Here is a 14,931-nt window from a genome sequence, read left to right on the forward strand (position 1 = left end):
CAATATTTTGTGGGCCCAAATCAATTACCACTGCTCTTATCTCTTGCATAAAAGAATAAACCAAATAAATATGCAACAATTTAAATACTATGTTAGCAACTTAGAAAAATAATGCACCTTGTTCAAATATTTTGCATCTTGACTGTAGCCGGTCTGTCAAATCCCTAAAAATTTATCCCCCTCTTTCTCCCCCTTTCTCTCTCTTCACTCTCTCTCTCTTCCATCTCCCGTTCCTCCCCGTAACTCGCCTGTCCCGCCGCCTGCCGCGCCGCGCCTGCCGTCCCGTCGCCGCGCGCCGCGCCGGCAGACCTCGTACCCCATGCCTCGCCTCGCGCCCCGAGCTGCTTCGTCCCGCGCGCCCGCTCCGTCGCCGACCTCTATATAAAGGAGGGGTGAACAGTGCCTTCTTCCTCACCTCACACCCCCACTCTCTCTCTCCGAGCCCCTCCGCACCCCACCGCCTCTCTCCTAGTGCGTCACCGCCGGTGAGCTTCCCCCCGGCCCCCTTCCTCTCTCTTCCCTCTCCCTCCTTTAGCGTACCTGGGTCCCGCCACCGGCGGCCGTCGCCGCTCTGTCGTCGGTGCGCCGTCGCCGCTTTTCCGCGCCGGCTGACGCCGTTCCTCGGTCCGCCGCCTCCCTCCGGCCGCCGCTGCCCTCCGCCGGTGAGGCCCGCCGCTGCCCTCAGCCGTCGCACCGCCGCCAGCGCCGCCGCCGCGCCCCTTCCCCTCTCTCCCTCCTGTTCTCTCTCTGCTACCTGAGCCGCTCCTCTCTCTCTCTCTCTCTCTCTCTCTTATATTCCTCTCTCCTCTGTGGCTGTCGTGTGGGCCCCATATTAGCCGAGCCGAGCCGCAAAACCGAACCGAGCCGCCCGTTGAAGCTGAGCCGCCGAGCCCACCGACAATCGAGCCTGAGCCGTGAGCCGATCCCAGAGCCGAGCCATGAGCCGAGAGCCGAGCCCGAGCCAAGCCGCGAGCCGAGTCCAATCCTGAGCCGACTCAGCAGAATATTCCGGAAATATTCTCCCCTTTTCTTTTTTTCTGAATTTCCCTCCCGGCAAAACTTCCGAAGCCCGTTTCTCCTCCGTCCTAACTCCGTTTTCTTCAATTCTTCCACCGATATTCATCTAAATTCGAGATCTATCCAATCATGTTAATTTCATAATTTTTGTAAATTGTTTGATCATTTTTTAATTGTTTGATTGATTGTGCCTTTGTCGTTGTTGCGATTATTAGAGGAAGGAGTATTCGAGGAAAACCCCGAGGACCCGGAGTTTGAAGAAGGAGCAGACGAGGACTTCAACGAAGGTAAGTCCTACAACCGTTGATCATGTTGATCCTATGTTTTTAAATACAACCCGTAGAGCCATTGTTTCAAACAATAGGAGTACGCATGATTAGATTAATAGTTGTGATTTTTAAAGAAATGCTAGAATAGTTATGACCCAGCTTGTTTATCCCATGCCTTGTCATTGTTACCTTTATTCCGTTGAAATCTTAGAAGGATCCCAACATCAACTATAATGATTGTGTGGATGAATGCTTGTTTACTAGAATGCTTAGGATTGCTTTGCTCAAAAGAAAGAACTAGATTATTTACATGCGATAATCATGCTTTACAATGTGAAGTGATGTGTGCTTGATGCGTGTGCGTGTAAAACTCATGTTCTTGTGAAAACTCTAAAGTAGTGTTGACGAGGGTGAGTAAGGTGCCCCACGAAGGTGGGAACTACCTTGGAGCAAGTTTTGCCTTTGTGGTGTTCTTGCTGGGAGACTCTTGCCTCGGTCATATAAGGACCGGTTCGCTGTGACATCTCACCTAGTATCCACTCGTACAACCACATGTCCTGTATGGGCAGGACTTGACCTAACCCCTCTGACTTAGTGCGGTACCCACCCGGAGGCCGGTAGTGGCAATGGGGACCAGGAGAAGACTTGGGTAGTGTGTAGCCCAAGGTCCGGCTGGTGATATTGATTGAGGCTATGTCAAAGCCTAGGGATTGCTAAGTGGTCCTTCCCGTGAATCTTCTAAAGCCCCTGGTATCTTAGTGCCCCATGGGTGGATATTGTGGCTTCGTTGTGAGGTCGTTACGTCTCGTTATGACGGCTTCACCAGTTGCTAAGGTGGGAGCCTGTGCATATCTTGTGGGTAAGTGTACAACCTCCGCAGAGTGTTAAACCTATCCGGATAGCCGTGTCCTCGGTCAAGGACATGCTATGATTTGGTCACAATAATTAGCTTTTCGGCATGAGTATCTCCTTGGTGCGTGAGTGGGTTGTGTGCCCGTGTTTTCGAAAAGAAGGATTTTGACTTTGTGCCCTAAAGCCTCCTGGACTGTGTGTCCGCTGGCAAAAGTCTTGTGGGAACTGGCGGGACGGATGTATCTCCCCCAGGGCCGTCAACCCCTATAAGCTCAACTTATGTGTTCTCTTCGGAAATATTTTTTTATTAAAGTTAGTCTTTGCAAAATGAATCTTGCATCAACAAAACTAGCTTTCCGCAAAACCTAAAAGACTCTATAATCTTATCCTTGATCTACCCTTAAGCATCTAATTTTCCCCTTGAGGTAGGACTTGCTGAGTACCTTATGTACTCACACTTGCTAATTGTGGATCCAGATGATCCAGAGGCTGACTTCGTCGAAAGAGAAGATGAAGATTAGAGAAGCCGGTTTCGTTTGCACTCAAGCTGTCTGTATGGCTTGAGTCGTTTTTATGTGTTTCCGCTGTGTTTTGAGGGTTTGTTAATTTATGCCTTCGGGCTTCTGTTGTAATGAACTCTATGTTGTACTCTATTATCGTATTTATTCGATGTATGACTGCGATGTCTACTTCTGTTGGAGTTCGTGCGTACCAGCTACTGATCCAGGGGCTGGTATGAGCTACACGAGGTGACCCCAAAGGAGGGGTCCGACACGGTCGCATCTACAGTCTTGTGAAAAAACATACGACCATTGCAATATAAGAGGAAATTAATAATACTCATGTGTGTCGATCCCGTCCACGAATCGAACATTGGGGTAACACCATATTCTGGCCATTCTAGCTTCCACTTGTCAAATATTTTCATTAAAGCATTTTCGTTCTCGTCCAGATACTTACCATCTATATCCCGGCCTGTTGGAGATGGTACACCCTCGCCTGTTACGGAACAAATGATCAGACGTCAAAAAGAAAGAAGTATGACAATAGTAAATTCATTACAAACTTAATCACTCACCCCATTTCTGTGTTTCTTTAACTGCAACAATAAAGAATGCATCGTCCGCCCTTCTGCCAGGAATGCCTGAAGTGTGGAAAAATTTGGACCATGCCACACCAATAGCTTTCTTCGCTTTCTTTCCCTTAGCACTCCATGATCCGGTGTCAATCCTCGGTTGCACAGGGGATTTTGCTAAAGCAACATTGTAATCCCGGACACTTGGTGGTGGCTCCCTTGTTGACGATGCTCTCCTAAGGATCCTCTTTAACACAGAGCCCCCTCTGTCAGTACCACTACCACCTCCATGCTCGTAGGACTCGCCTGCCCTCCTTCTAAACTCTTCCTCGTCCCTCGATTGACCTATGGCACGCTGCACCTGTTCCTCTTCCGTGTCCTCATTATCGCATGTCAAATCTACTTGAACTCTAGCTGATTCTTGCCTCCGAACCCTCTCATCTGCCTTTCCCTTCCTCTTATCTCTTGCCCTATCCAACTCACGTCTGAAATAATCACGTACATCTGGAGGTACCCTATCACAGTGTTCAATATTTGATCCGCACCCTGCCAAATGTTCTTTCAACCTTGTGGCACCACCGCCTCTTTTCTCCTTATTGCAATAATTACACCTAAAACCCGGGGCCAAATTGTCCCCATGCTGCCACACCACATCTTTATCTGTCATCGATTAGTTTGCAATTTCTTTATAGGAAGAAGAAATCTCGATAGTTAGCCTACTAATACATATGTCCACACGTGTTCAAATCGTTACCCAACTCAATTGCACAAAAATTATCAATGCTTACCCAACTAATAAACTTATTTGACCGAATATTAGCACCATATACACCTAAATGGTCGATTATCTAGCACGAATATTACCATCATTCGCATGTACACGGATAATTCAATGTAATAAAGTCTATAACCCAGCGAATCAACCGAACTCATCACCGAACAGTGCATTTTACACAAAAAAAAACTACTACACAGTTCACAACCGAACTCATAACGCAATGCATCGTCGAAATAACACGAAATCTATCACTACCGACCGTATTACAATGATTACCAATCGTTATAATCACAAAACCGAGTTAATAGCAGCGGTTACCGAGGAGATAGCGACGGTTATTGAGCACGCGACGTTGTCTGCCGATGAGCTGGGGCCGCCGGTCGGTTACCGCAGAAATGCGGTCGGTAACCGAGCTGCCGACCGCGATAACCGACGAAGCACCGTCGGATTTGCGCCGGACTTCAGCGGATTAGCTCGGGAAGTCGCCAACGCCGCTTGTGGACCTGCTGGAGTTGCGGTGGGGAAAGTGTTGCGCTGCCAGCAAGCTCCAATCCGACGCCACCTTATCCATTGGCCGTGGGCTGCAAACGGGCCGGAAGCGACTGTTCATTCGGCCCAGAACACAGACGAGCCCATTACAAATATATCCGAAGTTTGCTCGTCAATTTGGATGTCCAAACGATATTTGTTTCAAGTTTGGTTTTCACAGATACTCTTGAAATCATCTCTAGTTTTTTATCAGATTTTTTTTGGATTTTTTCAAAATCGGTTTGAATTTTTTGAATTCAAATTCGGTAACTGCTCGACTTTTGAAACCGAGCCGCACCGAGAAGGTCGGTAACCGCGATTTTTGGACGGTTACCATCGCATTTCTGAACCGTGGTGAGGCCAAGTCCAACGGAAGCCTCATCCGCACTGTATCACTGTGCCGCTTGCTCTTTTGCCGATCGATGCGCGAGGACAACGCTCCAACAGCGACGGTATTCAACGGTATAGTAATGAGGTAAGAAGCTGACTCCGGCAAATTTGCGGCAGGAAAGGAGGCTCCATCACTGTTCACAGCGTATGTACGTGGATCCGAGGGGAGGATGAGAGTAATGAAATTTAGGAAATAGGGTAGCTGTTGAAGATAAAAAAAATAAATGATGCTGTAATAGTGTTAGGGGATGCTGTAATAGTGTTATAGGGATAGATTTTTAGAGTTTCTGTTGGAGATGACCTGATTATCCAAAGTTATCACAGCAAGAGAGTGAGCGGTACAACTTTCTATTTTAGAATCTGGTTGGCACAGTTAAAATTTATATAATTTTTAAAAGTTATTTATAATTTTTGAAAAAATTAGTTAGTTTATAGACGTAATTTTTAAGCTCTTAGCATATCAATTTTTTAAAAAGCTAATCTCAATCAGCTTATCAACTTTTAGTTTATTTCATCAGAAATTAGCTTATCAGAAAAGTCATAAATCAATAATACATTTAATATTTATTTTAACTTATCATTTTTTTAAAAAACAAAAACTGCTGATAAGCATAAATGAACAGAGTTATAAGCACAACTTTCACCATGGATTCTTTATGATGAAGAAAGTACAACTTAACCTATGTAAAATGATGTTTCCTTTCCTCACTTAGCAATGGAATCAATGTACGTGACTGATGAGCGTTCTTTATTCTTTCAAGTTCAAAATAAATATTATTTTAAATTATGTACTACCAAATGTTTTAAATGTTGACTATAAATTAATTTTTATATATTGAATTTGGATACTTGAAAATAACATAGGTAAATTTATCTTAAAAAATATTTTATAATAGTATAATTTTATTATATTTTATTAATATATTATAATAAAAATTAATAGTCAAAATTATATTTTAGAGACCGATATCTACATCACACTTATTTCGGACCGGACGAAAGACTAATTCTGACTAATGAGTTGAGCAGCTTTTCATCGATGACAATTGGAAATCAGCCTGTGAATGATCCCTGAGTTCATTCGTGACACTTGTAATAATCTGTCCCAGAATTAGAATGACACTGGCCCAGCCCGGGGCGCGAGATCCAGCCCAGTCCAGACCGAGGCCCAAGCCCATTGGGCTCAACCCACCAGTGAGTACCGCCTGGCCCAGTAGCCCAAGAGAAGACAAGAGCCCTCAGCATCACACCCACCAGCCGCCGCCGCCGCCCGCTCCACTCCACGCGGCCACGCCTCTGCCCTCGTCGGCTCATCCGCCCGCCGCTGCCTCTTACAGGATTCGGCGACCCCAAGAAAAGATGGACGGGGAGGTAGAGAATGTCGGGCCGTTCCGCCGGACGAGCACCCGCACGCGCCGCATGGCCACGCGTATGGCGTCCGCGCTCGCCAGCTCCGACAACCGCGCCCAGGTAGTGTTAGGCCGTTCTCGACTTCATCGATCGCCCCCCCCCCCCCCCTTTCCTTTGATTCCAGGCTATTTTCCGCTCACGAAGCTCCCTTTTCTCCGAGTATTCATTTGTGTTATGATTTCGGAAAAAAAATATTCATTTGTGTTGAGTTAGAACTAAGAACTGCAAAGGAAGGTAGACATGTATACTGCACCGTATCAATATGGAATTATGGATAGTTCTTCTGCATGGTAGCTGTTACCGTGTTAAGGCTCCAGCTTTCTTTAGGAGATATAACATAACCATTGGAAGGGATTGGCCTTATTGACAAGTAGTTTTGGTAAACATGCTTTATAAATTGTTTAGGCGAAGAGTTCCATCCCGGATTTGCACTGCTTATATGTGCCATATGTGTTGTACATTGTACCTTTTACTTTTCTCGTGGGCTCTTACCAAAGAACAAAGAAACTACTGAAAGGGGAAATTTAGAGCCTTATTCACTGTTTGTAGCTCTTAGTTTTCGCATTATATGTTTTCCTCTGACTTTGAAAAAAGTTTTCAGTGGAAAAGTTTATACGAACAATCTGAGCTGTAATAAAAAAATGTATATAGCTTAGCTAACCATAAGCTCAACTATACTGTGTAAAGCTCTATGCATTTTTTTATCCACTGTTGTAATGTATGTCTGCATTCAGATCCTCTTTCCTTGACTTTTTTACTTTGTCCTTCTGTAGTTCATCCCTGAGTGAAGTATGTTCAGGATAAATTATGAAGAATTTGAGTTGTTAACTCAGAGCTTCATGCTATTTAATTCATTTTGATGTTCTTTTCATGCTTATTGTTACTAATCTTTCATTTTTTCTGAAATTGTTCCTCGTTATGGTCGCTTCCTATAAATATCTCCATATCTGTAATGCCATGCAGGCTGCGTTAGCTCGCCTTGAAGCTCTTGAGAGTGATAATGCTAGGGTTGACATAGTAGATCATAATGATGATGAGTATGGGTCCACGGATGAGGAAGACCCTGGTCAGTATCTTTTCCAATTGTGAGCAAGTGATATGTTGTTCTTAGGGACATTATCCAACGCCATAGTGCAAAAGGATAGATTAATTTCATGTGTAGATACACGCATAATACAATTTACATCTTGAACAAGTGAATCTTTACAAATTGCATCACTGAAGAGATCGATGAATAAGATTGAGATGGTTCAATATGCATGCCAAACTTCATTATTGTGGCATCGCTTCTAGTTCTAGTATCAGCAGCATTCCACATTTCTGTTTCTTGAAAGTAGATTGATGAGTAAGATTAAAATGATCTTTCAAGCGATTATCCTTTGAAAGTCATGTCCCTCTCTGATACATAGTGTGAGAACAAGAACCCAAAGTCCCAAATTATGCATTAGTTGATTAGAGTATGGCCTCTATAACGCCTTCAAAGGCAATCAAATTAGATATTTTTTTGTAGGGTTTAAATTCAACATGCTATAGCTTCTATTGTCTGGGTTAACCATTTCTGTGAAATATTGCATTCGCCCTGCTTATTTTGACATTTCAATGTTGAATAATCTTTAACATTCTGGAAGGTTGCATCAGTGTCAGTGTTTTAGATTGTGGATATCCTGTGTCCAGAGAAATTACATTTCTTAAAGGACATGATGTGGTGATCTATCAGTCATCTTGCGTTTTACTTGCCTTTCTGCAGTTCTCATGCAAAAGAAGCAGTCCAAGAATATGAAACGCAAGACAAGGCAAGGGAAAGCTTTGGAGAAGAGGGCAGCAAGATCATTCATGGATGTGCTACAAGAGGTATGTAGAAGGGGTTGATGATAGCTCGTAATCTTGTTCTGTAAGTTTATTTCCTGCCATATTTCTTTGTTAATTGCACCTTAAAAGATTTTCACTCTTGGAATGTAACAGGCAAATCTGGAGACCCTTCCTCCTCATGTCCCAACATATTTGAGGGCTGCTGTGGGCCCACCGAGCACTTCATCCCGACGCCATTATTGCTCAGTTTGCGGAAATTCTGCAAACTACACATGTGTAAGGTGTGGGACACGGTTCTGTTCGTGCCGCTGTCAAGTTATACACAATGATACTCGCTGCCTGAAATTTGTGGCTTGATTCACTTCTTCATATTTACAAGCTACATTTGATGTATTTCTGGTCCCTAATGATCTGTCATCTGTGCTTTGATCAATTGGACATGCTTGTTGTGTATATTATGTATTCTGTAGGAGGTAGAAGACCATTTTCTCAGCAGTGTACTGCAGTTGCGCTAGCTAGTTAGATCTCTAATACAAATATTATGTGACTAGCATAGCAGCCCTCAAATGCTGCACTGTAGTGGCAATCTGACTTATGCACTTCAAATGCTTCAGTGTGCCACTCAATCTCTTTGTCAATTTGAGAATGTTACTCAAGTGGCTCTTTGTTTCAATATATCTGAATTACATCGATGAGAATGTTTATTGATGAATCAGATGTAGGTAGCTAGGCTGTGTTAACAAATGTTGAATTGGTACATGAATGTTCCAAATAATCAGCATCAGGTAAGCTAATGAATAGCCAAAACTTAAAATTGCAAGTGTTAATGCTTTGAGCCTTTCAGCAGAGTGGCAGGTCTGGTGGAGGTTCCTCCAGAGACTACAGCTCCCCAACGCCATCATCCACCAGGAAAGCCATGGCAAGGTCCCAGGTGATGTGCACGTCCGGATGGCAGTGCATCAGCCACACCCCCGGGTTGTCGGCGACGAACCGGATGACCGGCACTCCGACCGTGTTCCGCATCGGTGGGTCGTCCAGGTTGAACTTGGCGGTGGTGGCGTTGAAGTCGCCGAATCCCTCGGCGAGGATGTAGAAGTCGTAGCCGTGGATATGGATGGGGTGGTTCTCGGCGGCGAGGATGTTCGTGCCCTGGAGCACGAGCTGCACGATGGAGCCGTACTTGAGCTTGTAGACTTTTGTGCCCGGCACGGGCTGCCAGAGACGCGCGGCTGATGTTCTGCGCCGTGTAGTCGAACGGCACCGGCGGGTTGGCGGGGAGGTCGGCAGTGAAGACGCCTGGCGCGCCGTTGTAGTGCGCCTGGAGGATGGAAATGGTGGACGGGAGCACGAAGGAGACGTTGTTGATGCTCACCGCGAACCGTGTGTTGTTGGGACCGCCGCAGTTCTGGCTCCTGGAGCAGTTGAAAAGGCCGACGCCGACGGTGAAGAAGAGGTTCTCGTCGACGTGCGACGGGAGCTCCGCCTTGCGGAGGCCTCGAAGGCTGGTCGTGAACATGGTGGCCGTGGCAGTGTCGTTGTAGCCCGGGAGGGCCGGCATGGTGGGGCTGCTACTGGAGGTGGCGCCGTAGTCAAAGACGGCGGCGGTGGTGGTGTTGTCGAATGGGACGCCCTGGGCACTGGCGTAGGCGCGGGCGGCGAGGTAGTAGCGGGTGGGGGGCTGGTCCAAGGTGACGAGAACGTCGGTAGTCTGGCCGGGGGCGATCATGAGCATGGATGTGGCCTAGGGCTTGGTGTAGGAGGCGTCGGCGCCGACGACGGTCATGGTGTGGCCGGCAAGGGAGACGAAGAGCTCCGTGTTGAGCGCCGCATTGATGAAGCGCAGCAGGTTGGTCTCGCCGGACTTCACTGGGAACGTCGTCGTGCCTGCCAACACCATTGATTCAACTCTTACTGTTTTGCTTCGACCCAAGCAATGCAAATTAAAGCAGTGACAGCCTAGTAATACAAGCTGTAAACATTGGGTGTGTTTCGGGATTCCAATATCGTTTTATAATTTTTTTTCATTCACTGGCTAAAAGATTGAATTCGCAAAATTTCACTAAAATTTCAACAAGTTATCATCCTCCGTTGTTTGAGTCTCATATGTCAGTGATTTTTTTTAAATTAGATATTTCATTTCCTTTTGATTTTTCTTATTATAAAGGTCCACACCATCAGCTACAGAGGAGCTGAGAGCGCCTTCGAGGGTGATGGTGTCGGAGGCGTTGGGCGCTGCACCGGTGAGGGTGGCGGCGCGGATGACGTCGATGAGGTTCATGTCCCACAACTCCCCTGTTCCCAGCACATTGTTCCAACACCGATTAAACACATTTTTTGGTCACTAGTAACCACACTTTAACATGTTATCTTTCATGTGGTAGATCGATGCATGGAATTCTTAGTCAGATTAAGGTGCAAATGCAACCGAGTGACCATGCATGAATCACTTAATCCAAAACTTTGGTCTACAGTTTTTAGTATGGATTTAGGTTAGGGGCGGACCTAGCCCATAACAGGCTGGGCTTCAGCCTGGGTCATGAGTCTAAATCACCCTTTATTTACTGTAGAAATAGTAGTTTTTTTAAGGTTTGATCTAAATTTAAATAGGCCAATCTGGAGCTTAGCTTAGGGTTGGTTTCGCCCCTGATTTAGGCAGTTGTAATATACTTTGAAACACACTGTACATGTTGGGTGCAAAATAAAATATGTAGCACAGGCTTAGGTCTCCATTATTTTCAAGGACTTCATCAACACCTAAGGTTGCAAAAGGAGGAACGCTAGCATGTACATGTTAGGCCTATTGTGGCATGTCGGTCACAATGATAGCCCAAAGAAACGGCCGGCCCAATGATGCGATTTTGATTAGTCAAATGCCATACGTAGAGTTCTACACGTTAATCTAGTGATGACTCTTTTGATGGCGATTTCTTTCAGGTAACCCAAGATATTCTGGTTGAAAAGAGAGACAACTCTGAAACTAGTCGCCATGCATGTTTTCTTCCTCTGGTGATCTTCTTTCGTTTTGCATGCATTTGGAATACTGTTGTTCGACGATGGAGGTTACTTCTTTGCTAGCTAGCTGAATCAATTGATATATTGATAAATTCAACAAACAATCAAAAGAGTTTAAAAAATTCAATACACTTAATGACATTCATGCTACCTTTGTTTTTAATTATAAATAATTATTGTATAAATTCAATTTGCTAAACAAGAGCATGGAGAGCTTATAACTAAATTTGAGTGTATTGAATCTCAAATTAAGGTATATTTGAAGCAAACTACCTCTCTATTTAATCACAATCATAAGGTAGATGTTTCTACTTCTTATGATAATTTAATTGCTTTATCCAGCTCACTCCTTTGCAATGAGATTTATGTTGAAAATATTATTATAGAATCATCTAACAACCTTATTGCACAAGAGAATGATGAGCTTAAATAAGAAGTGGATAAACTCAAGAAGTACTTAGCAAGATAAAGGGCAAATGACATGTCCAACCTCCTAAAGATAATCATGTAACCATGGTGAAGAAACTTACGAAGGGGTCCATCGTGACATACTTCAAATATCATTAAGAAGACCACAAGTCCTTCAATGCAAGCAAGCCAAGAAGAAGACCAAGAAGAAGAAAAAGATGATGAACCTCTCCGATAAGACATCCAACCTCTACATCAAGCCTAATTACAAGATCAAGACCAAGAGCAATCACTGCAAACTTAAGAAGAAAGACAATGACAAGGTAGTTGCACACATGGTTAGGAGAAAGGATCGGAGGTGACACCAACCCATTTGGGTTCCAAAAAAGTCATCACTAACACGAAGGGGCTCCAATCAATTTAGGTTCCAAAGAAAATTTGAAGCCCGAGACGGCTATAGGGATTTAGAGGCTTAGCTCACAAAATGAAGTGAAGATTCAAGCAAAGAAGCCAAGTATAGAAGATATGCGCATTGATGAAGATCATGATCACCACATACCCAAATCCTGATCCAAAGGTAAAAGAGTTAAATGGTAGCTAGACTTATGTTCATGTGTTTTTGTTTTGCTTATAGCTTATTTGCCTCATCTAGCATTGTATATGCTTATTTTAATTTATTGCAATACCTAGTGTAGGTTTTTATATGGTAGGTTACTTGTGTTTATCTCTAACTCATGAGCAAACTACATGGTTTATTAGTTGTAGGTTTATTGCTTGGCACTAGTTTTTTAGTATCTTTCATGTGCCATGATTCAATCTATTGGATAAATCTTTATTGTTATCAATAACAAGTGCATATATATCTCACAAATATTCAACACTTGTATGCACATATTTAGAGGGAGTATATCCTACTATGATTTTGAGACTAACATAAGTTTCTAGTGATATCTTTTGTAGTCTCATGGAGCAATCAACATGTCCCCAGAGGTATACAATGCTCAAATACTTCAATTGGTATCATTGTCAAATCTTTTATTTATTTAAGATACCTCAATACATAATATAGCTTAAACTTCCTATCTTAATATATTGTCTAGTTGTGCATATATATTTCTTTCTCATCATATATATGCACACATATAGGGGGAGTTTTAGACTATATTATGAGAGTTTCATAAATTATGATCCATGTGCTTTCATAGGCTACAATTGATATCATTCGTTTATAGTGATATCTATACAATTGGTATCCTTTTATTGATCATGATTTGTGAAGCTCTCTCCCATGTGTTCTAATATCTTTCACTTGAGTTCAATATGTATTTACAGTCCTTTTTGGGAGATTGTTAATAAAGGAGGAGAAGTTTTATGACCAAAGCAAGATGAACAATACGAGGAGATTGTAGCAACAAGTAAGACATCTAGAAATGCCAAAGTTGACAAAGGGAAAGAAGAAAAGATACTAGACGCTTAGATTGACAAAAGAGAAGCTCTTGCATAGGTCGTTCAAGGGAGATAGTCGCATACAGAAAAAGAGAGCCACAATAAAGGGAACTAAGTGGTAAAAATATACATCCAAGCAATGTGGTAAGAGTTTGTGCTCGCTAATGATCTTTACATTAGGTATCATTTGTGATTTGCCACTTACTTTAGTTGTGTTGTCATCAATCACCAAAAAGGAAAAGATTGTAGCGAAAATGACCCCACTAGGCTATGATTGTGATTTTGGTGATTAATAACAACATATTCAATATGATTTAACACCGAAGTCTGCGTAACACCGAAGCATTATTTTCAGAGAGAGTTGCATTGACTAGGTTGGCTGAAGACAACTCACCGGATAGTCCGGTGATGAAGTGATGTATACCGGATGCATATACCAGAGTAATTTACACAAAGAAGAAGGAAAGACTCGGATGGCTCAGGATAATTCACCGGATAGTTCGGTGATGAAGATGAAGTATACACCAGAGTGTCCAGTATTCATAGAGGTTTGAGTGAGGTTTCAATGGCTAGTTTGCGAGAGTGTACTGACCGAATGATCCGATGTTAGTACTACTGTTCTTACCAGATTATTCGGTGTTAATAGCTTTTCAGAGCCGTTGGGTTAACGGCTAATACGTGGATTTAAGGCTATAAATACTCTCCATTCGGTAATTTGAAGGTGCTAGAGTTCAAAGAAGTTTATATACACCTGAGAAGATATTCAAACCATTAAAATGCTCAAAGTGATCATTCAAGTTGATTAAGCATGCTATTAGATAATGATTAGTGTTTATAAGTCTAGAGAAAATGTTGTTAAGTGATTGCTACCTAAAGAGTGGATTAAAGAGTGATTCAATCTTATATTAAGTGGTACGCTGACACCTTATAGTCTTTATGCCTAGCAAGCCCCTCTGGGACCCAAGGGAAATCAAATGTATTTCATGAAGAATTTTCAAAGGTAAATGATGGCGATTTATGCATTTTTGATATAGAATGAGAGTATCAGGAGTATTACCCGACGAGTTCACCAACATGATGACTGCTTATCTGCAGCAAACCTTTATGAGTTGTGCCACCTAGTTAGCTAGCTCGCTGGCTACATACATCGGGCTTCACTTCGGATCGATGGAAACACGTTGTATCATTACACACAATTAGATTATTAGCATACATAAAGCACTGGATTTCATGGTATGGCAGGGTATACTGGCTCGGAATGGCTAACTGTCAGGTGACTGAATTTTTTTTTTCATCACTTAGTTGATTGACTCTGCCGTCTAATGCTGCTCAACCTGCTGTGGTGCCATGCTTTGTGATTGTTGCAGGGCGCACGCATTTGTTTCATTATGTCTCAATCGCATTCCCTCCAACACATACAGGTTGTCAATTGACATATACAAGTTACCATTGTATTGTATTTCTAAAGATTATGCTCAACAATCAGCGACGGATGCAGCGAAGTCATTGAGAGAGTCTGATCTTCTTTCTACTCCTTCTTTAGAAAGAAAATTTTATAAGATCCTTCACCGAAAGACTCTTACAAGATCTTGATTCATACCGTCCTTCCTTATTCAAAAACTGGTACGTGCAACTGAGAAGAAGAAAAAGACACATAACATAAAAAAAGGTATTTCTGTGAAACCGAATCTTATAAAATTTCCTTTCCCTCTTTCATCTCATCTTCCTCTTCTTCTCCTTCACTTGCAAAATATATAGGGGAGACTTGGTGGCTATAGGGGAGTGGTAGCCGGCCGCTGTCAACAATGTGTATCACATAGCAGCCTTGATCCTAATGCGCCAAGGCCGCACGCAGTGATCATACCAACGATGGCAAGCACAAGGGTTGAGACTTGGACAGAGGAAAGTTGTATTACTACCTCATTCACCAAGATGCT

General features: G+C 43.2%; 1 protein-coding gene and 1 pseudogene across 1 annotated transcript; one reads left to right on the forward strand and one right to left on the reverse strand.

Annotated features, from left to right (window-relative positions):
- The first annotated feature begins 6,171 nt into the window (after positions 1-6,171).
- On the forward strand, positions 6,172-8,820 carry LOC133905676 (SWR1 complex subunit 6). Its single transcript, XM_062347441.1, has 4 exons — positions 6,172-6,379; positions 7,283-7,385; positions 8,067-8,170; positions 8,282-8,820. The coding sequence occupies exons 1-4, from the start codon at positions 6,269-6,271 to the stop codon at positions 8,483-8,485; spliced, it is 522 nt and encodes a 173-aa protein (XP_062203425.1). The 5' UTR covers positions 6,172-6,268; the 3' UTR covers positions 8,486-8,820.
- A 148-nt stretch (positions 8,821-8,968) lies between these two features.
- Positions 8,969-10,814, reverse strand: LOC133905655 (laccase-23-like; annotated as a pseudogene).
- Between the last annotated feature and the right edge of the window lie 4,117 nt (positions 10,815-14,931).

This window comes from Phragmites australis, chromosome 23 (assembly GCF_958298935.1).
Source record: "Phragmites australis chromosome 23, lpPhrAust1.1, whole genome shotgun sequence".
NCBI lineage: Eukaryota > Viridiplantae > Streptophyta > Magnoliopsida > Poales > Poaceae > Phragmites > Phragmites australis.